This window comes from Erythrolamprus reginae, chromosome 1 (genome assembly GCF_031021105.1).
Source record: "Erythrolamprus reginae isolate rEryReg1 chromosome 1, rEryReg1.hap1, whole genome shotgun sequence".
NCBI classification, from domain to species: domain Eukaryota; kingdom Metazoa; phylum Chordata; class Lepidosauria; order Squamata; family Dipsadidae; genus Erythrolamprus; species Erythrolamprus reginae.
The window spans coordinates 156792308-156816980 of record NC_091950.1 but is presented as its reverse complement, the minus strand read 5'-3'; the positions used below and the strand labels follow the sequence as shown (position 1 = coordinate 156816980).

At 37.3% G+C, this 24673-nt stretch overlaps 1 protein-coding gene across 2 annotated transcripts in view; it reads left to right on the top strand.

Annotated features, from left to right (window-relative positions):
• Nucleotides 1-23887, top strand: part of TFCP2L1 (transcription factor CP2 like 1) — a 56094-nt gene extending 32207 nt beyond the window's left edge. The window contains exons 3-15 of one of the 2 annotated variants that reach the window (XM_070730040.1): nt 1722-1798; nt 3597-3702; nt 4230-4336; nt 7705-7857; nt 10468-10578; nt 12704-12795; nt 14421-14469; nt 14566-14659; nt 14940-15030; nt 15419-15519; nt 17847-17989; nt 22876-22927; nt 23564-23887. In XM_070730040.1, the coding sequence (XP_070586141.1) occupies nt 1722-1798; nt 3597-3702; nt 4230-4336; nt 7705-7857; nt 10468-10578; nt 12704-12795; nt 14421-14469; nt 14566-14659; nt 14940-15030; nt 15419-15519; nt 17847-17989; nt 22876-22927; nt 23564-23601 (1214 nt within the window). In that variant the 3' untranslated portion in view covers nt 23602-23887. The remainder of the gene's footprint in view (nt 1-1721; nt 1799-3596; nt 3703-4229; nt 4337-7704; nt 7858-10467; nt 10579-12703; nt 12796-14420; nt 14470-14565; nt 14660-14939; nt 15031-15418; nt 15520-17846; nt 17990-22875; nt 22928-23563) is intronic. The other variant, XM_070730049.1, reaches the window with a different exon arrangement.
• The last annotated feature ends 786 nt before the right edge of the window (nt 23888-24673 follow it).

Below are 24673 nucleotides of genomic sequence, written 5' to 3'. Positions count from 1 at the left end.
ATACTGCGCTCTACCCACTGTGCCACCTCGGCTCATTTATTTTATTCTTGAACTCTTATTCAGCCATAGATAATTCCATAATTCTCAGGGTCCATATCACTAGAAGTTTGGTGTAAAGCATTTAAAATATTTGGGTAACAAAAAGAAAACCACTACTATTTTTGGACAAAATTGCAGAAATGTAACATTTTTTTCTTTTCTCTGCATAAGGGAAAATTTTTTTTTTTTTAAAGATCAACTTCACTGGTCAAACCAGAAGTCATACTGATTATCATTTTAGATTGTTATACACTGAACTGCATTCTTGTACAAGGAGGGGAAGTGATTAGATGAAGAACTTGAAAAGCTAGTTTCTCTGTGTTGCTTCTTGTTTTATTGTATTTATAATTTTGTTCTTGTTCCCAACATTTGGTTACCAAACAAACAGTATTATATCCAAAATAAATACATTTATATTTCTGATTAGGCTTATATATATGGAGATACATGCCAAATTCTTACCTTGATGGTAGAAGAGCAGATTTAATTTCTGTGAGGTCTTGTATTGCACCAAACTCTTATAGTTATTTGTATAGTTTTGTACCATTTTGAAAGACGATTGACCAGGTTCCATTATGTTTTCAATAGCAACATGTGAGAAGCTTAATACAAAACATATGTTCAAAGCTATTTCTAAAATAAATGAAAAGTCATTGCTATTTACTAAAAACACACCTGCTCATTTCATGCTGAGGGTTTCTGCAATACATAGTTATATTATTAGGAGCCATTTAAAAATCTGATCTTCTCCTTGGGAGCTCATCCATATGATCCTCAGAAAGCTAGTAAATAGACCCATATGAGAAGAAACAGACCATCATTATACCTGCTCTTTAATTAAAGTAATATGAAGACCAGTTTTAGGTCCTTGCTTGAATTCTCTGGAGTGCTTAATATTTACCATTCATCTGTGTGCAGTTAGCTTTTAGAAAACAGCTATAGTACAAATTTATGCCTGATTACTCAAAAGTACTCAGTGGAGCTTATTCCCTTATTTTAGGAGTAGACTCAGTGGGTTGCTCCTGGTTTGGACCAGTTCTTAGAACTGGTAGCACAAACAGAGGGGGGCTCCACCCACCCACCCAGGACATTTCTGCACATGCCCAGAAACTTCTGGGCATGTGCAGTAGTGTTGTGCGCAAACCAATAGTAAAGGGTTTTAGAATCCACTACTGGCTCAGTGGCTATAGCAGTAGCCCCTGATAATTCCTGAAGTAAAGATCCATTAGTCAAATCTGTGGTTTTAAATGGTAGAATCTGTCACTCTGATAGTACAACACAACAAAAGACACATATTGCTGAAACAACTATAGAAAATATTCAAGAATACTTGTTTATTCTTGGAATTGCAGCTGGTTTGAAAGATGTAGCTGTGTAAGAAGACTTCTTCCAGATGGTTACATGACAAATAGAGCTTGTAATACGCTTCAAGTTGTCTTGGAAGGAATTGGAAGGCTCAATATTCTTGAAATTTCCACATCATTGATGTAACAAAAAAAAAATTAAATTAAATTAAGCATAAGTTGCAATAATGTCTGGCCTTTTATTGGAAGAAAATGGTCAAAAACAACAACAGTCCCAAAGCATCTCTCCCAAACATGATTGATGCCGTTGCAACTGTCTCTTGCTATTCTTGCTGCAACATGCTTAAACAACTTGGAAATGTTTCCTTGAACTCCTAGGTCAGTCATATGAAATCCGTCTACTTGAGAATAGGAAATTGGGAGAGTTTCAAGATTTAAACACAAAATATATAAAGGTAAGGATATTTTCTTCCTGCTGCCACACAAAAGAGCTACTGGATATAGATTATGCTGCTGGAAAGTACTTTAAAGGGTACATGAGCCATACTGGTTGCTCTGTTTCCTGATTTACGTAGAAATAATGGGAATTTGGACACATTAAAGATTTTTTAAATTCCCTGACAACCAAGAACAGTTACTTCATAAATGATTTGTATTTAATATGTGCCTTTCTGCCAGATACGCTTTGAATGTTCCACAGTCAATTCTAGATGCAGTTTTTGTACATTGTACATTGTCTGCCTATGAACCTAAATGAATCCAGAATTCTTTCATATTTTACATTATTATTCATGATGCATAAATCATTTTTAAGGAAACTTGAATACCCATGGTCCTTTTCCAGGAATCTCCAATGTTTGAGGAATTTCAATGAATAAATACTGTTTGAGAACTATTGATGTACACCTTTGGTCTTCTGGTCACAGAGTTAGACATATTTTGGACTGAAATAGCATTTACATTTCTTGACTGCATCCCTATTTGCAACAGTGCAACATCTGTTAAAGATCAAATCAAGGGGTACTAATTTTTTTATTGCAGGTATATACAAACCACGACTAGGTAAAACTGTCTTTGCACCACTGCTGCCACTCATAATATTGATCTATAAAGGATAGTTTTTGACAACATCCAGCCACACTTGCCCCAGTGTATGATAATAGTCTAATAAACCTAAGAATTCAGTGTTTGTTTATATATTGTGTTTTAGAATTAAAAAAACAAAATAATATAATGTAATAAAATGACTACATATTTCTATTCTGTCTAAAGAAGTGTACGTAAATTTCATGAATTGCATTGGAATTTTAACAGGCCACTTTGCAATCAGAGGGACAATCTACAAAATGCCACTGGATCCTCAATGCATCTATTTCAGGGGTGTCAAACTAAATTATAAGGGGTATGTTTGATCTCAGGGGACCAGGATGCTCATGGCCAGGAAGTGGGAAGCCAGCTTGACATCACTCATTTTGGGTGCACCTGTGGTGGGTAGAGTGCTCTGCTGGTGAAAATGGTCTCCTGAGCTCTACTGGGATGGCCTCCTGCCTCTGTCAGTGAAAATGGAACTTGACAGAGGCACCATGGGCTAGTTCTTCAATGTTTCCAGGGCAGTCCTACAGGCCAGATCCAAGCACCTTGAGTTTGAAACCCCTGATCTAGTTCAAAACACACCTGCAAACGTACAGTTCATAACATGAAAATCAATATCTAAAACACCTTGTTTTGGATCTTTATTGGACTCTTCATTTGGATATAAAACTTACAAGATCTTATCCCTTAATAAATGGCCTGATTAAATAAAGACAAATGATTAATATCTTATATTATAAAAGCTATTCACTTTTACCTTTTGACAGTTCCTGGAAATTTTAATCTCCATTCTATTCCTTAATCTGTCTCCAAATATTTCATTTTCTTAATGTTTAGTTCTTTCAAGGATTTGTTTAAAATAGTGACAGTAAGATATGATTTACAAAGTGGGATGTATCATGTATCTTTCTATTTGCAATTGTTATCACATGATAAGATACCATATCACTAAACAATACCACTTTCCAGATTGTTGTCAGTATATTCTGAGTAGATTAAAATATTCTTCTTTATGGTAATGGGTGATTTCTGCACATCTACTTAAATAAAATGCACATTGCAAGTCTTCTTTCAGCTTTGTCCTATAAGTGGAAAGTATAATTTCTTTAAAATACTTGCATCTAGCTTCTTTTATTATTTCACCCACTTTTCTCCCCACAGAGCATTATTCGGGTAGTTTTTCATGATCGGCGTTTGCAATATACTGAGCACCAACAACTAGAAGGCTGGAGATGGAATCGGCCAGGAGACCGCATCCTTGACATAGGTGAGAACTTTTCATTATGATATCCATTGCTTCTTTCTTGAATGTACAGTATGACTTGCCTGTAAAATACAACAGGTAATATTGTAATATTTATTGATTGGAAAATACTTGGTGTCTTGAAATAACCAACAAGGTTTTGCTTTTGTTAGATTTCATTCCAATATCAATGAAATGTATATATACATATATATATATATTTGCATTAATGTATTTATTTCTTATCTTTTAGGTAGAAAAGTGACTTGTATATAACCACATTCATTTTTTATGATAATACTGTAAACAAACTCTTCACCTGTGCTATGAAAGCCAGAAGAGGTATAAATAGGGTGGGGTAACTTTAGTTTCCTAGGATTGTGAAATACAACTCCAAGAATCCATTTCAGATGGAAAAGCTCAGACCAGGTTTCTTACTCTGCAACTAATTGTGTCAGGCTGATCTTTCAAATACATCTGGTGTTTATGTTGCAATATTTCTGCTCTTCAATTTTTAATTTTTTTAATATTTTAGGGGTTTTCTTCTACAGATATCCCACTGTCCGTTGGTATCTTAGATCCCAGAGCAAGTCCCACCCAGCTGAATACAGTTGAATTCCTGTGGGATCCATCTAAGAGAGCATCTGCCTTTGTTCAGGTAAAGAAAGAAAATACCCCTTAGTGGAATATGTTTCATCCCAAGCCATTAGAGGGCATCATTCTTTCATGTTCTTTGGGATACATTTGATTGAGGCTATATCGGATTGAGAATGTGAGAAGTTTATTTCAGCCTCCCTTTAATTGGTATTCCTTTCTGTATTGCCCAGGAACCAGACAAAAGGAAAATAAACAATTCCATATAACTTAAAATGAAGTTGGAATCTTTATGTTGATGATAAATTGTGAGAAGTCAGTAAAAATAGGATTATACAGAGCATTTAACAGTGACATTCAACCTCTACATCTTTTATGCACATTTGGAATTTGAAGAATGGCTGCTATAAAATTGAGATTGTTCATAAAATAACACTTCTAAGGACATGAATGTTTACTCAATGGGCAGGACAGAACACCCTTAACTTACGTTTGAAAATAAATTATTTTCAAATCTGCTTTTTTTCTTTACAGTAAGTGTACTTTTTAAAAAAAATTAAGGCTCCAAATCAATGTTCCCTCTGGGTTTTTTTCGGGGTGGGCGGAAAAGTATAGTGTCTGAGCGGCAGTCCCCTTGGGACTGGGCGGCATAGAAGTATAAATAAATAAATAAATAAATAAATAAATAAATAAATAAATAAATAAATAAATAAATAAATAAATGAATGAATGAATGAATGAATGAATGAATGAATGAATAAATAAATAAGAAAAAATTCCTTATTTTTTATTAAAAGAAATTAACAATAAAACCAAACCAAAATCTATTACTATTAAAACTAAAACAACCAGCAAAACCAAAAACATAACAATTAATAAAAACAGGTGAGGGCTGGGTTTTTTTTCCTCTGTCATTATTTAAGTGCTTTTACCATATGCTTTAAATCAAGAGTCACTTCTCTCTCTCTTTCTCTCTCTTTCCTGTCATTCTCTGCATCAATTCTCTCTCTCTTGTTCTCTTTCTCTTTCTTGCTTTCTTTCTCTCACTCTTTCTCTCTTGTTTTCTTTCTCTCTCACTCTTTCTCTCTTTTTTCTTTCTCCCTCTCTTGCTTTCTCTTACTCTTTCTCTCTTTTTCTTTCTCCCTCTCTTGCTTTCTCTCTCTCTCTCTCTTGTTTTCTCTCTCTTGCTTTCTTTCTTTCTCTCTCACACTTTCTCTCTCTTGTTCTCTCTCTTGCTATCTCTCTTTCCCTCTCTCCCCCCTCTTTCTCTCTCTTTCTTTCTCACTTTCTCTCTATCTCGCTATGCGTGTTGCTCTCTCTCTCTCTCTCTCTTGTTCTCTCTTTCTCTCTCTTCCTTTCTTCTCTGCGGAGGCCAGTGAAGGTTTTTATTTTGAATGGCAGGGGGATGGGGAGCGCGTGTGCATGCGCGCCTGACATTCCAAATCACCTTCACCTGCCTCCACTGTGAGAAGAACACCCGCCCTGCCTCTCCTGTAGCCCCTTCGTCAACAGCTGGGACGAAAGCGCTCTCGGCGAAGGGACTGTGAGAGGGGCGGGGCGGGCGTTCTTGAAGCAGCTAGCGGCCGGATTGGGAGGACGAGAAGCCTCAGCCACCAGTGCTGTTGCAGCCACTGCTGTGGGAGGAGCCGTGCCCCAAGGCGGGAAGCGGAGGAGAAGAAAGAGGGGCAGATTGGGCGGGTGGGTGGGGGGCAGTGGCCATGAACACGAGGGGGCTGGACGCACTGGAGGGGCAAGGGCGGCCGCAGCTCCTTGTGCGGCCTTGAAAAAGGGTGAGCGTGTGTGTGTGTGTGTGCGGCCACGCGGCCGCGCACCTTAGAGGGTACATGGCTCCAAATTGCTGAGCATGAATCTCCTTTTGGGACTATAAATTATATTTATCAGCTAAACAATCAGAGGGTGGCACCTTGGTTGATTCTGCCAGGGTGGAAGATAGAAGAAATGATAATGATGCCACGATGGGACAATGGATGGGCTACCTGTAGCTAGGCATTTTTCTAGTCTGCATATTGGAGGGGGATGATGCAGACTGACTGAGGACTAGACATGACTGCTGATCACCCTCTTAACAGCAGATATGCTGCTGAAGTACACAAAGTCCCCTTCTTGCCTTACTTCACCATTTCCATCAGATTCATCCACTTGCACTGAAAGAAAATTGCCTGACTTACAAAGATGTGAGAGCATGTACAGGTAGTCCTCAATTTACGACTGCAGTTGAGCCCAAAATTTATGCTGCTAGGCAACACCATTGTTAAGTGTCCCATTTTATGACCTTTCTTGCCATAGTTGTTAAGTGAATTACTGCATTTGTTCAGTTAGTAGCACTGTTGTTATCTACCATATTGTTTGGAGTATAAGACTCACCAAACTATAGGATACTTCTTAGTTTTGGGGGAGGAAAATAGGGGGGGGGGAATTACCTACCAGGTATTCATCTGGCTAGTCTCCTTAGTCTGGTTAACTTCAGCACATTATTTATCCACTGGTTAGGGCTGATGAAAAGGAGAATGTAATTTGGGTAGTACCAATAGCACCTATATACTGCCCCATAGAGCTTTACAGCATATCTGGGCAGTTTACAATGTCAAAACATTACTTGCATATTTGCATATCTGAGTTACTGACCTCAGAAGGATGTAAGGCTGAATCCACATTGGACCCCCTCAGGGTCAAACTCCAGGCTGTTGTCAGAGTTTGCCTACAATACTGCATTCTAACCACTGTGCCATGAGGATTCTGCGAGACCGCCTTCTGCCACACGAATCCCAGTGGCCGGTTAGGTCCCACAGAGTTGGCCTTCTCCGGGTCCCGTCAACTAAACAATGTCATCTGGCGGGACCCAGGGGAAAAGCCTTCTCTGTGGCGGCCCCAACCCTCTGGAACCAGCTCCCCCCGGAGATTAGGATTGCCCCCACCCTCCTTGCCTTTCGTAAACTCCTTAAAATACACCTCTGTCGTCAGGCATGGGGGAACTGAGATATCTCCCCTTGCCTATGCAGTTTTATGTATGGTATGTTGTATGTATGATTTTTAAACAATGGGGTTTTTTAGACTTTTAATGTTAGATTTATTATTATAGACTTTAAATATTAGATTTGTCATTGTATATTGTTTTTATCACTGTTGTGAGCCACCCCGTGTCTGGGGAGAGGGGCGGCATACAAATCTAATTAATAATAATAATAATAATAATAATAATAATAATAATAATAATAATAATAATAATAATTCAGTGGGTACCTCAAGTTGGGTAATACTGTACTTATTCCTTTCTCATAGCTAAGCATTGTTAGTTCAGCTTCCCCACATAAGACTTGGCAAATACTTCTATTAAAAAAACATCAACCCCAAACCCAAATCTCAAACAGTGTGATTTGGGATTTGAGCGCTAAGCACATATCTTTTGATTAGGTGCACTGTATTAGCACGGAATTTACTCCAAGGAAACATGGAGGGGAGAAAGGGGTACCGTTCCGAATACAAATGGATACATTTAAACAGAATGAAAACGGGGAGTATACGGAACACTTGCATTCTGCAAGCTGCCAGATCAAAGTATTTAAGGTAGGTGGCTAATTTATTCTGTTAATTATGTGTCATAAGGAGATGCTACAAGTGACATTTCTTCCTCCCAGCCCCCCAGTACACTTTACTTCATTATTCTTGAAAAGAGGATGTTGGACAGATATGAGGGGATCTGTAGGCTCTCAGAAAAGAAGGGTGTATGGAGTTTAAATTGGTACAATTGGGGGTGGGAAAAGATTGTTCTGTGAAAATTGCAGATAACCGCATATTAAAATTTGGATTTTTCGTTAATTTTTGACATCTCTTTATTTCCTCTTGCTGATCATTCTCCCCTTTTTGTAATTATTCAATTTCCTTTATATGGCCCCTTCACCTCTTAGTTCATTGAAAAGCTCCCTGTGCATCCAGAACTGATTCCTAAACTCTTTTCATTTTTCTCTCTCACTAGAATAGGATACAATTTCCAATATCTTATTCCCAACCTGCATTTCATTTAACATAAGGATCTCTGTTCATGGGATCCTACCTAGTACTTCTCAAATTATGGGAAAATTTGTTCTCCTGAGAGGTGAATAAACGACTGCTGAGAAAATATTATTTTACTGAAAGAGTAGTAGATCCTTGGAAAAAACTTCCAGCAGATGTGGTAGATAAATCCACAGTAACTGAATTTAAACATGCCTGGGATAAACATATATCCATCCTAAGATAAAATATAGAAAATAGTATAAGGGCAGACTAGATGGATCATGAGGTCTTTTTCTGCCATCAGTCTTCTATGTTTCTATGTTTCTATGCTTCAGTTTCTATTTTAATATATCTTGAGCATGGCCACTTCCTGGTTGCTTTTACTTTTTTTGGTAACTACTCTCAAAGGTTTAGGAAAGCCCATCTCTTATTTGTTTGTTTCCAACTGTGTTCTGGATGGTTGAATTCTTCTATTATTACCACTCTCTGCAAGTTCTTTAAGATATTTAACAATGATTATCCACTTCTGTCTGGCCTGTCAGTCGATAGCACACCATCATCATACTATTTTCACCATTTCCCCTTCCTTGTATTCTTACAAAGGGCTTCCAAATAGACTCACACTAAAATTTCTAGCAACACATGTGTGCAATTTCCATGTATGAAGCTACTCTTTCTCCCCTTTAGTCTGGCATATTATTTTTAAGTCAGTTATATAATTCAGTCCTACACTTCACTCATGGGTTTCATCCTACTAGATTTTGTAATGTTGACTATATCATACTTGCATTAAACTCCTTGTGCTTTCTGTTTGTTCCCTATAATTTATGCATTTATATAAAGAAACATGATTCATGTGACTTGGCCTATTTCTTCCTGCATATATGTGTTAATTATTGTGTGATTCCATATCCTGCATCCCACTTCAGATCAATTCCTGGAATAACACATGCTATAATAGAAGTTCTATACAAATCTAATAAATAAATGAAATGTCATCTTCCCTGAGTCTTCCTGCTGCTAGGTGTTGGGTTGAGGTTTGGGGCTCAGGAGCCCAGACAGCACCTTGGAATCTGGGGAGCTGGTTGAATTTTAAAGGGGATTCAAGTTAATGTCAGTGATCCAAGTAACAATCCCAACGAAAGAGGCTTGAAATTCCTCAGAGTTCCGTTTTATTAGAGATGTCATATTGGAACATCTGGAAAAACCTGGATCTGAAAGCTTCCATATTTTCCTCATTCAAAAGAAAGTTCTAGTACCTGCCCAGCACCCACATGTCCATCATGTGGTCCAATCAAAGCACTGTCCCAACTGAGGATGCCTCCCAGTCACACTCCTTTCTCAGACAATCAAGGACATCTTGCCATGCAACTGATGGAGTTATTATAACTATATAACACCCCTGCTCCATGCAATCCACTTTCCAACAGCTGAAATGTGGCAGGCCCGAAGGCCTTATGCAAAATATGGCTTTCAGGCCTGGCATTAAAACTTAGAAACAAAATTGAATTGTTACTATTCTTGAGCAAATAGGAATATTAGCCAATGATGATTAACGTAACAGATTACTGTATATCCATCTGGATGAAGCTGGGCATGTCTCTGTATATATTTATGTATTTTTGACATTTGGAATGGAGAGTGTGATTCAGATACTTTATTGGGATATTGTTTTATATGCAATAAAGTTGAAATTATAAAAGGGCATTGTCCAATAAAAATCCCCTATGCTATGAAATTCACTTGATGAATAATCACTTTAATAATTCCAGTATATATGAGCCTTGTTTGTTGAGTAGCCAAACCCTAAGGTTTGCAGAAGAAAAGTAGGAATTGTTCTGCTCTCCATGGTTGTATCCACTGATGCCTTTGCTAATGGAAAGTATTATTCAGGAAGGGTGGAGAAATTGTAGCACCCTCTACATATTGTTGAACTACTGGCATTTCTCACCAGAGCCCTATTGGACAAGATATTAGAGTTCAACAACACCTGAAAGAGATTGTCCATGCCAGTTTTTCAAAAATAATTTTCTATCCTATATTCCATGGCACATATACACAAAGGAAGAATGCCCATTAAATCATGCCTCAATGTCACTTTTATCATCTATCAGTACATTTGCACTTTCTGTTTAACAATCCTTTACTTAAGACAAACTAAATTTATATGTGCTTTTATAGCCTAAAGGAGCAGATAGGAAACAGAAAACAGACAGAGAAAAAATGGAGAAGAAAACAGCTCAAGAAAGGGAGAAATATCAGCCTTCCTATGATACAACCATTCTCACTGAGGTACCACTGTCCTAGAGTTGCAGTGTTATATGGTTATTACTTGCAAAAGACTGCATATTTTATATGTAATAGAAGGCAATATTGTGGAGTGTTCAATTTTGAAGCAAAATGATACAATGGGTAAAGTGTAAAAAAAGACACTGTTGTATTTTTAGATTTGATGGTGCTCAGTATGGTGATGGTGACCTGTATTTAAAACTAATATATCCTAAAATTGATGCTTCCTAAAGTTCCAAAGAGCTGAAAAGGATGTTCTGTTGGATTCTGAAATTCAGGTTATCAATAATAACTTTCTCAGTCAATTGGAATCAGTTACTTAAAGTATCTCCACTTGGATACTAAGGTAATTTTCTAAAACACATAGGCTTAGCCCTATCTTTAGATGCGGCAAAGAAGCCACTTTTGGCAATGAATTGAGGTAAAGCTCCCATCTATTCCCCCTCCAACTTGCCACCGGAATAATAAATAATAATCATTTTTTCGCACTTCAGGCTGCATGTTACAATTATATTGTAATCTCAAAATGTATAATTCTGCAGACCTCCTCAAAATGATACTCACAATGTGCCAGGCTGGGTGTACAGAAGGAGAATGGTTGTGCTGTTGTGCTGAGGAAATCACATGTGAGAAGGAATCACAATCCTCTTGATGAGTACTTCTGCTGAAGGAGAGGGACTACTAGTTGAAACAGAGCCTTAACAATGGGGCATCCGGATTATAGACTGACTTCCCTAGAGGTGTATATGCTGTACATATCTTTCAGCATACAGCAAAGGTCTTCTAAATCTTTAAAAATAATTATTTGATCTTATTGTGTTAGCCTCTGCTTGCTTCTATCTTCAAGGTATTTTTCCCCCCTTCAAGTCTTCTAATTCACTTTAGATTTTGTGTTTTATTTGTACAGTTCATTTCATTTCATTATTGTTCTATCTAAACAAATAAAAGTAAAAATGGGACTGATAGGCAGATATTTTCTCTGTCTGCAGGGAAGTTTTGGTCTCATTCTTCTTTTGAGACTTAATTGGATTTTGACATTTTAGTCTTAAAGTTCACATTGCTGAAAGACCCGGATTAAAGAAACATTGAGAAAGTAGGGTAAAGTTAAATGTTTAAAGAAGAGCTGAAACAAATTTGCTGTTTCATTCATAGAACCTTTTATATCTGTCTGTGTCATTTAGTCAGGACCTTATGGGTCCTAATGGTTGAGAGCAGTGAGTCCTCTGCCTGGAAAGTGACCTAGTTTTAAAGAACTGCTAGATTGAAGTGGCCTGCTGTTGATGAGAATGACCTTTAGCACCCTAAAGCAGGAAGTCATATAGTCCTTGTTCCCAAAAAAGTTAAATATCTACTAATGTTTGTATTTACTGTGAAGAGAAATCTTGAGTTAATGCACAAGTTGCCTGTTATATCACTGAAAATGAATGGCAAAATCCTTTCAGCTGTCCCTGTTGTGGCACCCCTTACAGCCACTAGCAAATCCATAGTATGGATAATGGATAATATGGGGATTTCTTAAGTATATTTCAGTTGTAAGGGTTGGAGGAGAAACAGGGAACATCCAGCTGCAAAAGCATCTACTCGTACAACATTACATTCTGCTAAGAATTTAGTTATACAATAGTACATCATAATCTAAGCATAGGTTTAAAATTATTTCTGTGTAAAAAGGGAGTGGACAGGCTAGTGTTAGTTTTTGTGTAAGGCCCATTCTGCATATATTGAGTATAACATGGTTATGCGCAGTAATGGGGTCTTAAAATGTATTATATTCTACTGCGTATTTATAAATTGGCAGCCCTTTTTTTCACTGAATATATAATTGAAGTAGGGCTTTTTATTTGTTCCACCATCTAGAGTGCTGGGAAACCAATTGTAGGTTATTTCTAGAGTATAGTGTACACTCTAGATGTATACATCTAAAGTGCTAGGAAACCAATTGCAGATTATGCTTATGCTTAATATTTGAGTAGCTGCTTGGATTCTAGTGCATATACAATCACTGTTGGAAATCAGATAACTTCAGATTTGGAGTGGGCATACAGGTGATAATATATTTTTGCTATTGATGATGCAACAAAAGCTAATTTGGATTTCCTTTCTCAACACCTTGGTTTTGTTTGCACAGTGTTCCCCATGGCCAGATGTACCTTATCAAGTGAATAACACTCCATCTCCAAATTACAACAGCTCTCCAAACAGTTTCAGCCTTGGAGAAGGGTACGTGATGAATATTTTTGTCTTTTCTGCTGACAAAGGCAGCCCACTTTTGAGATTTTATGATTGTGTGTTCTAAACACTTCCGAATATAAAAGATTAGGAAGCTTAACCTGGCTTTCAGGCCCAGCTTAATGTTGATAGACTGAGATTGTAAGATCTATTCCTGTGCAGCTGAACTCTTGCACAACTTTGCCTTATTTGAAAGCTATTTACATTTACATAAGATGATATATGAAAGAGAGCTTTTAAATGATTTTCCACCTAAATTACTGGCTAGAGGAAAAGGTAATGTTTTAATTTATTTTAGATAGGTATGCCTATTTCTTCTTCAAGGACCTTAAGATAAAATATACAACCCATTCCCTCCATTTAATTTTGTAACAAAAAGATATGTTGGGCCGAGGGATGGCGGTTTGCTTAGTTCTAAAGCAAGCTTTAAGGCTAAATAAAGATCTGGATATGATTTCCCTCAATCTGATCTAAATACCACATCTAGATCTCTTTTGTCATCATAAGTTAATATGAACTGCTGTACTTCAAAGCTTAGAGAATAGTAATCTACAATGATAATTATCTTATATTTATATATTTATTTTTAAAATACGACCACCCATCTTATGAGCTATAGTTCTCAACAATATTAAAGCTCCAGTAACAGGACCCAATATTCTCCAATATATCACCAAAATATGGGCCCTGGGCTCCAACTTCATCTTATTCTCTTGCTTGTGGGGAAAAACAGATATTTAGAACTTTCTGAAAATAAAAAAGGGTGAACGCCTGCCAAATTCAATGAGAAAGGTGTTCTGCAGGATAAGGGCATTTCAATGACAAAGGCATACTTCAAAAGACCTGCTGAATGACAACCTTTGAGGAGAGACTTAGTTAATCACATGAGATTTAGCTCCAAGTAATGCCAATTTGATTTTTAAAAATCAAGATACAGTTTAGATGCTTGATATTTAAAATATTTTAAAATGGCATTGTAGTCATTAACCAGCACAGATGCTTGATAAGACTTAAGCAGCTCTTGTTCAAACCAGGAACAGGTGTCTGCATTGGCCCAAATTTAGAAAATAAATAAATAAATAAAATTCATTTTAGACGTTTTAATGTATCACCTCCTAGGCCAGTGATGGTGAACCTATGGCACATATTGAATGCATGTGAGGCATTGCCCTATGTCAATTCCTGTTTTTTTCAGCCTTCTTTTTGGCCATTTTCACTTCCTCCAGGCTTTAGGAAAACCTCCCAATTGGAGGTTTGGAAATGTTGGGCTTGCTGGGCCATTTTTCACTGTCCCCAGGCTTCAGGAAAGCTTCCTGAAGCCTGGGGATGGCGAAAAATGACCCAACAGCCCAACCAGAAGTCCCAAGGTTTCAGTGAGGCCTGTGTACATGTGCATGGGTGGGTGGGCAGCATGGGTGGTTATGCACATGTGTGTGTGTGGGAGGGCATTGCATTTTTGATGTGCACACACGCACCCTTGTGGCACCCTAGCCAATAAAGGTTCACCATCGTTGTCCTAGGCTGTATGGTGGAGGGGATGGCGGGAAATGGCCAACATGATAAAACAAGAGTTTTAAAAATGCTTTCTTTTTCCCTCAACTCTGTATGTTTTTTAGCAACGGTTCTCCAACTCATCAGGTGGAGCTCCTGCCTTCCAGCAATGATGTAAGTATCTGGGATCATGTTAATGTGGTGCTTTTCTTTTTTAGGACACTGATGAACAGTTCATTTCAAGACCTTCTTATTCTTTTTGCAATGTAGCATCTCCTCCCCTCTGCTTCTATTCAAGATGCTCAGCAGTGGCTTCATCGAAAAAGGTTTTCTCAGTTCTGTAGACTATTTTCAAGTTTCTCAGGTATGTGTATTAAATGTATGCTTAAAAGGGGTACACATCTACTTTGCATAGATCATGTGTTGACATTTATGCGGAATATTTTAATTATTCATATTTATACACATTGGCTTTCTGATGACTACATGCAAAACTCCTTTTCTGCCTCCCTCCCCTCAATTTTCTAATTAGCCTGTATGGTCAGCCAACATCTGTCATAAAACATCTGTGAAAGGTGGATCTGTATTGTTGGACATATGTTTTTGGAAGGAAAAAGAAAATCACCTGTGCTTGAAATGTATAGGTGCTGACTTACTGAAGATGTCCAAAGAAGACTTTATTCAGATTTGTGGCCCAGCTGATGGCATTCGACTTTTTAATGCCATTAAAGGAAGGTTTGTTATAGTTCTTCTTCTTATACCAGTTATTTTTGGTTGTGAATATGTGAATACTGTGGAAGATTAGGGCCCAAATTTAATACTGTCACTTTGCATCATCAGTGATCGTTACTCCTGCTTGTAAAAATCACAGGTGTCATATCTCATTCTGCTTGCAACTTACTATTCACTAATAGACTACAGATTTATTGACACAGAATACAGAATGACACAGTAGGAAGGGACCTTGAAAATGTTCTAATCCAGTCACCTGCTTAAGCAGAAGTCATACTGCAAACTCCATATCCTTGGGCAGTTATGTTAAAGCTGTTGATTAAGGTTAAACTGTTGATTAATTTTTGCCTATGATGCCAAGACCTAACATAAAACTTTGTTTTGCCTTCAGGAATGTAAGGCCTAAGATGACCATTTATGTCTGTCAAGAACCTGAACAAAATCGGACTCATCATCATCAAAAACGAGAGAATGGAGATGGTACTCTTTGTAGTAAGTGTTATTTGGGCAGAATCGGAGCTGTTTGAGAGCTTTTATTATTCATTTCACAGAATGTAAGAAACTATAAAAATTGGCTTTATTAGGCATATTAATCTAGCATTTGAATTAGATTCAGAAAAATCCTGTTGGATGCATTCTGGAATATTCAGAGCATGTCTGGAGTTTCTCCAGAATGGATTGTATGTTGCCTGGAGCCATCCTGAAATCTTTTTTACTGATTCCATAGAACAGATAGACTTTTAATAAAAATTATAACCTAAAAATTATGACCTAGAAGCTCTTAAATGAGGAAAATTCCAAAGTGGAATGATGGGAATCGTAATTTTTAAGTGACATCTTTAAACATTTAAATAGGAAAATTCCGATAAAACTACTCACTGTTAGTAGTGAGTAGTTTTATCGGAATTTTCCTATTTAAATGTTCAACATAGAAGGATGTTAAAACAACACAATAAAATATTTTAATTCACTATTCAGTGTTTCTGCCCTTGCCACTATTTGCTTCACATTTGCTTCATGTTTATTATCTTCCTTCTGCCCTATTGCATTTTCCATGACCAAATTTTGTAAAGAAAAAAAATATGAAAGGATTTTTTTTTCATTATTGATCCACTGTTGCTATAATATCTAAATTTGTCAGAGTTTTATCTATGTCATGGCCATGATATATGCCATGACCAAATATTACCACATAGTCTCAAAGGAAACCAAAGTATCCCTACTGAACCCCCAAATTTGAAGACTCATCATCTGCAAAAATAGCTATAGTTATATTTTTTAAACTTCGGGAAACCTTAAAAAATTCTAAGCACATCTGACTGTGGTCCCTAATGATGTGAAATTGTCAAGCTTCACATCTTCATTAGGAGAACTCTGTCTACAATGTTAATTCAGTTCTGAAATGGTCTCCAAAACAATATGGCAAATCATTAACATCAGATCTGAATTAAGTATTGTGGTTAAGGCTGTAGGGTTCCAAAATGTACTTGAATCACCAGAATGCCAAAGAGAGGGATTCAAGAAGAGGCTTGGGAAAAAATATCTGCTTTTATTTGTACAAAGAATAACTGGGTAGACCATTCCACAATATACAGACAAAGAGCATACAATGAAAGGCCACACCTTGGGGAAGGTACGTCTCTTTCAGAGACATCAGTTCAGTACCTGATTCTGGCCCCTTGGGCCATGCCTTCCTTCTAACCCTGCATTGGACATTAAGCAAGTAACAGGGGGGCTGAGTGCTTAGCAACACAGGTATTTTCCAAATGTAAACCTGCCAAATCATGACATACCCCACTTTTTGAGATATCCACGGAGGCACGGAGTTGTACAAAAAAAACAAGATAACAGAATTTAGATCACTGGTAGAAACAAATGGCAGAGGCAATCCTAATTCTTACAGGAGCAAAGCAATTCTTACAGAAGTGAAATAGCAAGTTGTTATGTCCTTTCAAGGCATATTCATGACTTTACCCCCATTCTTACATAACTACAATAAGTCTCTACAATGACCTCTCCTTCTCCTGATAACAGAAAGATTCTTCTCATGTCCATGTCTCCTTGCAAAATAGATGAGTTACTTTTAAGATTTAAAGGCTGTCAAATCCCGACCAGGTGCGTCATATGCTGGTTTAGCGAACGGGGAAAAAGTTACGATACAGCATGTGATGCCACCATGGTGGTGTGAGCTTGACACCCCTGGTTTAAACTTCAGTCCTAAGGGCAAGCAGTTACTGCATCTAATTGTTTTCTAAGGGTTAGACATGGGTTTGCAACTCTGCAGTTACCTTTTGAATCAGACAGCGGTCTTGGGAAAGTTACTTTTAAAAGAGGATTTTGGCTTTCACTGGGAGACATACAAATCAAAAGATTTCTTGCCTGCTTTCTGCAAAACCTTATATAAGATGTGTGTCAACCAGCATGATGTCTCATTTTCAACCCTCTTCATCAAGTTTTGGATTAATGAAATATAGGAGAGGGTATTTTGCATCATATGAAATGCAAATAACATGTCCTCAAAACACAATTCAATATTCTTAGGCTGATCTTGTGCAAGTAATGACCTGTGGCCATTTACTGCATTAGCTAGGATTATTATTTTTATTTATTTTCACCCCATCTTTATTATTTTTATAAATCATTCAAGGTGGGGAACATACCTAATACTTCTCTTAGTTTCCTTACCACAACAACCTTGTGAAATGGATTGGGCTGAAAGAGAGTGACTAACACAAAAGAGGATCTCACATAATCACGCCACCTGCAACTTGCTTGCGTGTTCACTCCTGAAAGTTGTTCTTTCTCCAATACTGTTGCAGTATACCATGCTATCTTCTTAGAAGAGTTAACCACACTGGAATTGATGGAGAAGATTGCAAACTTGTACAGTATTTCCCCACAGCAGATAAACCGGATCTATCGACAGGGACCTACAGGGATCCATGTATTAGTGAGCAATGAGGTAAGAGTTTTAACTAGAGTATTTTGCACTTGATACGAGATTTCAATGTCCAAGCATAACATCATTGTTCATTTCAAATAACTCAGCTTCAAAACATTAAAATGTCTTAATCACTATTTACTGCTTTTAAAAAAATATATCAATTTAAGATCCTTGATATAGTTAAAATCAGAAATTTCTGGTAGAATTTATATGGTGCTAAAATGAGTAGAATCAACAGGTGAAAGTTCAGTTAGCTTTTTCTAATTTGTTTTTTTAATATTTTAGTTTTTATTTCCCAGTTTGGTTTTTTTAAATATATGCTCTGTTTTCAACCCTGATTATAGACTTGGGGAAGAGCACTCAGACAAGGTAGATCAGAGCAGGATATAAGCCTTGCTCTTCCCCTGGGGCCCCAGGGGAAGAGCCTTCTCTGTGGCGGCCTCGGCCCTCTGGAACCAACTCCCCCCGGAGATTAGAACTGCCCCTACCCTCCTTGTCTTTCGTAAACTACTCAAGACTCACTTATACTGCCAGGCATGGGGGAGTTGAGACACCTTTCAACCAAGCTTTTTTATACTTTGTTTTATGTTTGGTATGAATGTGCTGTTTGGTTTTATAAATAATGATAGAGTTTTATATGTTTTTAAATATTAGATTTGTTCCACTACTATATTGTTTTTATTACTGTTGTGAGCCACCCTGAGTCTTCAGAGAGGGGCGGCATACAAATCTAATTAATAAAAATAAAAATAAATAAATAGGCAGACAAAACAATATTCTGAAATATTGCCTACAAAAGGCTAGTATTGAAAAATAATTAAGGCATGGATGGAGAAATATATCAAACAGTTTGGATGATTTATAGTTATCTGGTGAGAAATTTTGACTCAATTGTTTAAGAGTATTAGCAGAAGGTCACCTCCCACCTCTAGTTAACAGTTAGAAGTTTGAGATAAACAGGAGTGAATTGCATAAATAGATTTAAATATAGTTAATTTTTAGTAAAAATATAAGAAGTCAGACAATCTTAATTTACATTTTAGAAAGTGATTTCAACTGTGAAATCTATGGCTTTGTTTCATTTTGATTAATCTTCTGGTAGGCAGAGGGTAAGGAAAAAGACACAAGCGTTTCTAGATAGTATTAGTATATGAAGACTGAAATATATTAAAATACGGGATATTTGGTAAAAGCAAAAGTAACTGACATCAGCCCTAATAACTATGAAGTGTTTTGCTTTGGGGCAAATGGGGAGGGAATTTACCTTCTTTCTTCTAAATACTTCTAAATATATCTCACTTAATTATACCCTGTATTTATCTACAGCTTTTTCTGAGTAGCCTTTTGCATGCTTCAGAATCACTTAAGAATTTTCATTGTGTTTGACCTCTGGACGGGACTTAGAATAGAATAGAATAACAGAGTTGGAAGGGTCCTTCGAGCTCTTCTAGTCAACCCCCCTGCTTAGACAGGAAACCCTACATCACTTCAAATAGTTAGCCAACGTCATCTTAAAAACTTCCAGTGTTGAAGCATTCACAACTTCTGGGGGCAAGCTGTTCCACAGATTAATTGTTCTAACTGTTAGAAAATTTCCCCGTAGTTCTAAGTTGCTTCTCTCCTTGATTAGTTTCCACCCATTGCTTCTTGTCCTACCCTCAGGTGGAGAATAGTTTGACTCGCTCTTCTTTGTGGCAATTCCTGAGATATTAGAACACTGCTATCATGTCTCCCCTGGCTTTTCTTTTCTTAAACTAGGCATACCTAGTTCCTGCAACTGTTCTTCATATGTTTTAGCCTCCAATCCTGTAATCATCTTTGTTACTCTTCTCAGTATTCTTTTTAGAATCTCAACATCTTTTTTGCATTGTGGTGACCAAAACTGAATGCAATATTCCAACTGTGGCCTTACCAAGGCATTATAAATTGGTGTTAACACTTCACATGATTTTGATTCTATCCCTCTGTTAATGCAGCCTGGAACTATGTTGGCTTTTTTGGTAGCTGCTGCACACCGCTGGCTCAGGTTTAAATGGTGTCCACTAGGACTCCAAGGTCCCTCTCACAGTTACTACTGTTGAGCAAGGTACAACATATACTATACCTGTGCATTTTGCTTTTCTTGCCTAAATGTAGAACCTTACTTTTTTTACCATTGAATTTCATTTTGTTAGATAGCGCTCAATATTCAAATATGTCAAGATCCTTCTGTATCTTGAGCCTATCTTCTGGAGCGTTGGTTTTTCCTGCCAGTTTGATGTCATCTACAAATTTGATGAGTTCTTCATCTATCCCCTCTTCCAAGTCATTGGTAAAGATGTTGAAGAATACTGGGCCTAAAGCAGAGCCTTGGGATACTCCACTGCACACTTCCCACCATGTAGATGCAGTTCTATGAGCACTACACATTGAGAGCGGTTGGTCAGCCAGTTTCGAATCCATCTAGTGCTGGTGCTGTTGCTGTCTAACCCACATTTTTCTATTTTATCTAGTAGTAGGTTATGGTCTACCTTGTCAAATGCCTTACTGAAGTTCAAGTAAATTATATTGACAGCATTCCTCTGGTCCACTAATTTTGTCACTTTGTCAAAGAATGATTAATCTAGCATGATCTGTATTTGACAAACCCATGTTGGCTTTTGGTTATTACTTTGTTTGTTTCTAGGTGTTCGCTGATTTGTTGCTTAATCTTTTCCAGAACTGTCCCTGGTATTGAGGTTAGGCTGATAGGTGGTTTCCTGGATTTATTTTTTTTCCTTTTTTGAAGATGGGAACTACATCAGCTCTTTTCCAGTCCACTGGCAGTTCCCCAGTGCTCCAGGATCTTTGAAAGATATAGTTCAGTGGTTCTGATATCTCATCTGCCATTTCCTTCAGAACCTTGGGATGTAATCCATCCAGTCTTGATGATTTGACTTTGTCTAGGGTAAACAGGTGTTCATGTACCATTTCCCCCCCTATTTTAACTTGTGTTCCTAATATGTTTTTTGTTGTGCTGTTTTTGATAGGTTGGACTGTTTTTTGCCGTCTTTGTATAAAGACAGATTTAAAAAATAAGTTAAGTAGCTCTGTTTTCTTCCTGTTGCTTGTCACCTTCTTGCCACTTTCTCCTAGCAATGGACCAATTGTTTCCTTAACTTTTTTTATATATGTTGGAAGGAGATTTTTTTTGTTATTTTTTTACTTTTGTCGCAAGCCTTTGTTCATTGTGAGCCTTAGTTTTCCTCACTTCATCTTTACAGGCTCGGGATTTTTGCTGATAGTCTGCCTTAGTTATTTCACCCTCTTTCAATTTTTAATACTTTTTATACTTATAGAATTATAACTAAGTGCAAAATTCTCATGCGGTCAGGGATCAAGCCTATAATGTTTGCTCTGAGAATTGCTCTACTATTTCAACTCCGATGATTCAGAAACTTGTAACGTTTGAATAGTCATGAAATGCTTTAAGGCAGCATTTAGAAAGTGGAATGGCCTTGACTAACTTTCATGTGAAAAGACTTTCATTAAATGTTTAGGTTACTGATTAACAACTGCTATTGCTTTATTTTTGTTTTCTAATGGTAGGGAAGCAGCAGGGATGTAAAGGAAAGGCAGAACCTGTTTTTACGGCAATCTTGATTTTTGCATGTAGGCTAGTAGCTGTGACTTTAATTTTGGTGAATATTTCTATATTTGGAAAGTGAGTGTGAGAGAAGAAACTTAAATGCATGTAGGAAGTATAAGAGGGAGATGGATCTTAGAGTCCTCCATGACCATTATAGCACCTTGCAATCTGAACAAATGTCTGGAGAGGTTAAGTACTAAATGAACTGATGTCTATTAAAATAATAATAATAATAATAATAATAATAATAATAACAACAACAACAACAACAATAACAGCAACAACAACAACAGAGTTGGAAGAGTTGTTGGAGGTCTTCTAGTCCAACTCCCTGCTTGGGCAGGAGACCCTACACTACTTCAGACAAACATTTACAATCAGCTTGTGCATTTCTGTACTTGAACACCATGTGTTAGCGTATTGAATTGGAAAGCTTTTGGTCGGAGCTGCCATCCCTCTATAAATACTGGTGGGGTATGTGTGGAATGCTGGTTCAACTGCTGCAAGCAGGTTGGTTGGCTGTGTTGTAACATCCTGATTAGTTGGTGGGGTAACACCTTGAGTAGTTGACAAAGTGGATGTTTGCATATTAGTTGATGTTTGCAGATTGGGGGTGACATCCTGAGTAATTGTTGCAGTTGATGCCTGCAGACTAGTCAGCTGTTTTGTAATGTATGTCTGTGGTGCAACATCCCAGGTTTTAGTTTGGCTCCGAGTTTGTGGTCTGGGTATGTGTTTATGGCATATGTCAGTTTGCTTTGTGTTGGTGTCAGAGGGGGGTGCAGCAGTTGGAGATGCCACTGTGGTTTGGCTTCTGCGTGGTAGTTGTATTTGTCTGTGGGTTTCGGCCTGGTGAGGGTGATTGATGGTGGCATCCTGCATTATTCTGAGTCCGGTGTCAGTTTTCATGGTTGGGATTCATTTGTTGATTAGGGCTAGATTCCAGATGTCTGGTAGGCAGGAGGTATCTTCATGTTGTGGGAATGTTTCTCTATTTCAATGGCTTTCCATAATTATTACCCCCCCTTTTCTCAAATTCAAATGGGAATCTTCCTTCCTTAATAGCTGAGTTTGCTAATACTAATAGGCACTACCTACATGACCTTCTTTTAAAACAACAGCACCTTATTTAGAGCCACCAACCTCTGGAAAAACATTGGGTAGTATAAAAAATATATTCCTTTTTGCCATTCGGAGATCATTGGGAGTTTGTAGTGTTTTTCTGTTGAATAAAGATTAATAGAAAAATGTATCATGAAAGAAATAAAAACATCTTCCATTTTTTCTCTTCATCCAGATGGTACAAAACTTTCAAGATGAATCTTGTTTCCTCATCACTACATTGAAAGGTATACATTTCCTGCCACAATGTAGTCATTTTTCCAGGTTTCACACTGAGATGCAAGAAGGAAGAAACAACCTAGAAGCATTTTTCAAAAAAAAATCTTTGGTTAACATTCAACTATAAATATGAAGATATAGTCAAATGGCACCCATGGAGCCCTCTTCTAAAAGCAATAATTATTGACCAAATAGGTCAAGAGGTCCTCCTGATAATTGTTAGAACATTTCGAATGGAAATTTGACAAAATGCAGCCCCAGGAGCCAAATCAGTAAAAAGGCTGCTTACCATTGGGAGTGGAAAACTGCAGAAGTCTGCTTTGGAATTAGACTGATCTTTCTTTTATTTAGTTTTTTTACAACTGATACTCAGAGTGAGAGAAAGGATAAATCATCCTCTACTTACTTACATATAGCTTGTCTCTCACTGAAAAAGTTTATATCTTTTTGCAAGAAACATCCCATAATTTAACACTAATATGCCTTCCCAATATATTAAAAATGATTTTGCAGAATGGAATTTTTAGTCTCCTGTTGTACTACCAGAATCTGAGCAAAGTACAGATCATAGAATTGTAGATATTTATAGGACTAAAAACATAAATATTTCAATGCTGATAGTCTTTTTCACTCTTATCTTACAGCTGAAACTAATGATGGTTACCATATTATTCTGAAATGACCCACTTCTTTGTATATTTGGACTTGGATCAGCTACACAGCACGACGTCTCATTCTCCTTCCTGCAAGTCAATTTGTAAAGATAGAAAATACATTGGATAAAATGCTCTTATTAAACCAAACACCCTAACAAGAAGATTAAAGTGTGTATTTGGGAGACTTGAGGACCACATAATGCCTTTGTTTTGTTCCTGATCTAACGATATTTTGATTCAAGTGCCTTGTTCAAAAAGTATTGAAATGAGCAGATGAAATAAGCTGATATAATGAACCACCAGGTTTTGGAATTCATCTTGGATGTGAATTTGAAATTAACTGGGCTTATTCTATTGTCTCCTCTCTTTCCAGACAGTTAGAGGAAGTTAATTAAAGGTTTTTATAACTTTAAAAAAAATATTGCTTTGGCAACTTGAAAATATGTGAACTTCCCAGCTGTCAGAATTCCCCATACCATCAAATTGCCAAAGTTCACAAACACTACTTCAGAGCAAAGAAACTATCTTCTGACTCATTGTGAGAAAATGTTTCTGCACACTGATCATATTAACTAGGCTTTTCTCTCCCTCCCCCCCTGATTTTTATATCTCCACTTTCCATTTTTAAACTTTTAATTCATTTCTTTTGTACGGGCTTCAGACTTCAAACTAAAAGCAAGACAAATAGGGTCAGATTTTACTTGCAACTTCGTTCGTTGCAGCTAGCTTATGTTACATCATACAACTTGACTTTCCTTCAGGTTTATTGCATAGATGAAAAGGGGCTGACTCTTGACTGCCGTATGAGTCTCAGTGACCTCTTAGGTCCCACAGATTTGGCCTTCTCCAGGTTCCGTCAACCAGACAACAACAACAACAACAACAACAACAATAATAATAATAATAATAATAATTATTATTATTATTTATTAGATTTGTATGCTGCCCCTCTCCGATGACAATGTTGCTTGGTGGGGCCAAGCTTTCTCTGTGGGGCCCCCGGTCCTCTGGAATCAGCTCCCGCCAGAGATTTGCATTGTCCCCACCCTCCTTGCCTTCCGCAAGAGTCTTAAGACTCACTTATGTTACCAGGCTTGG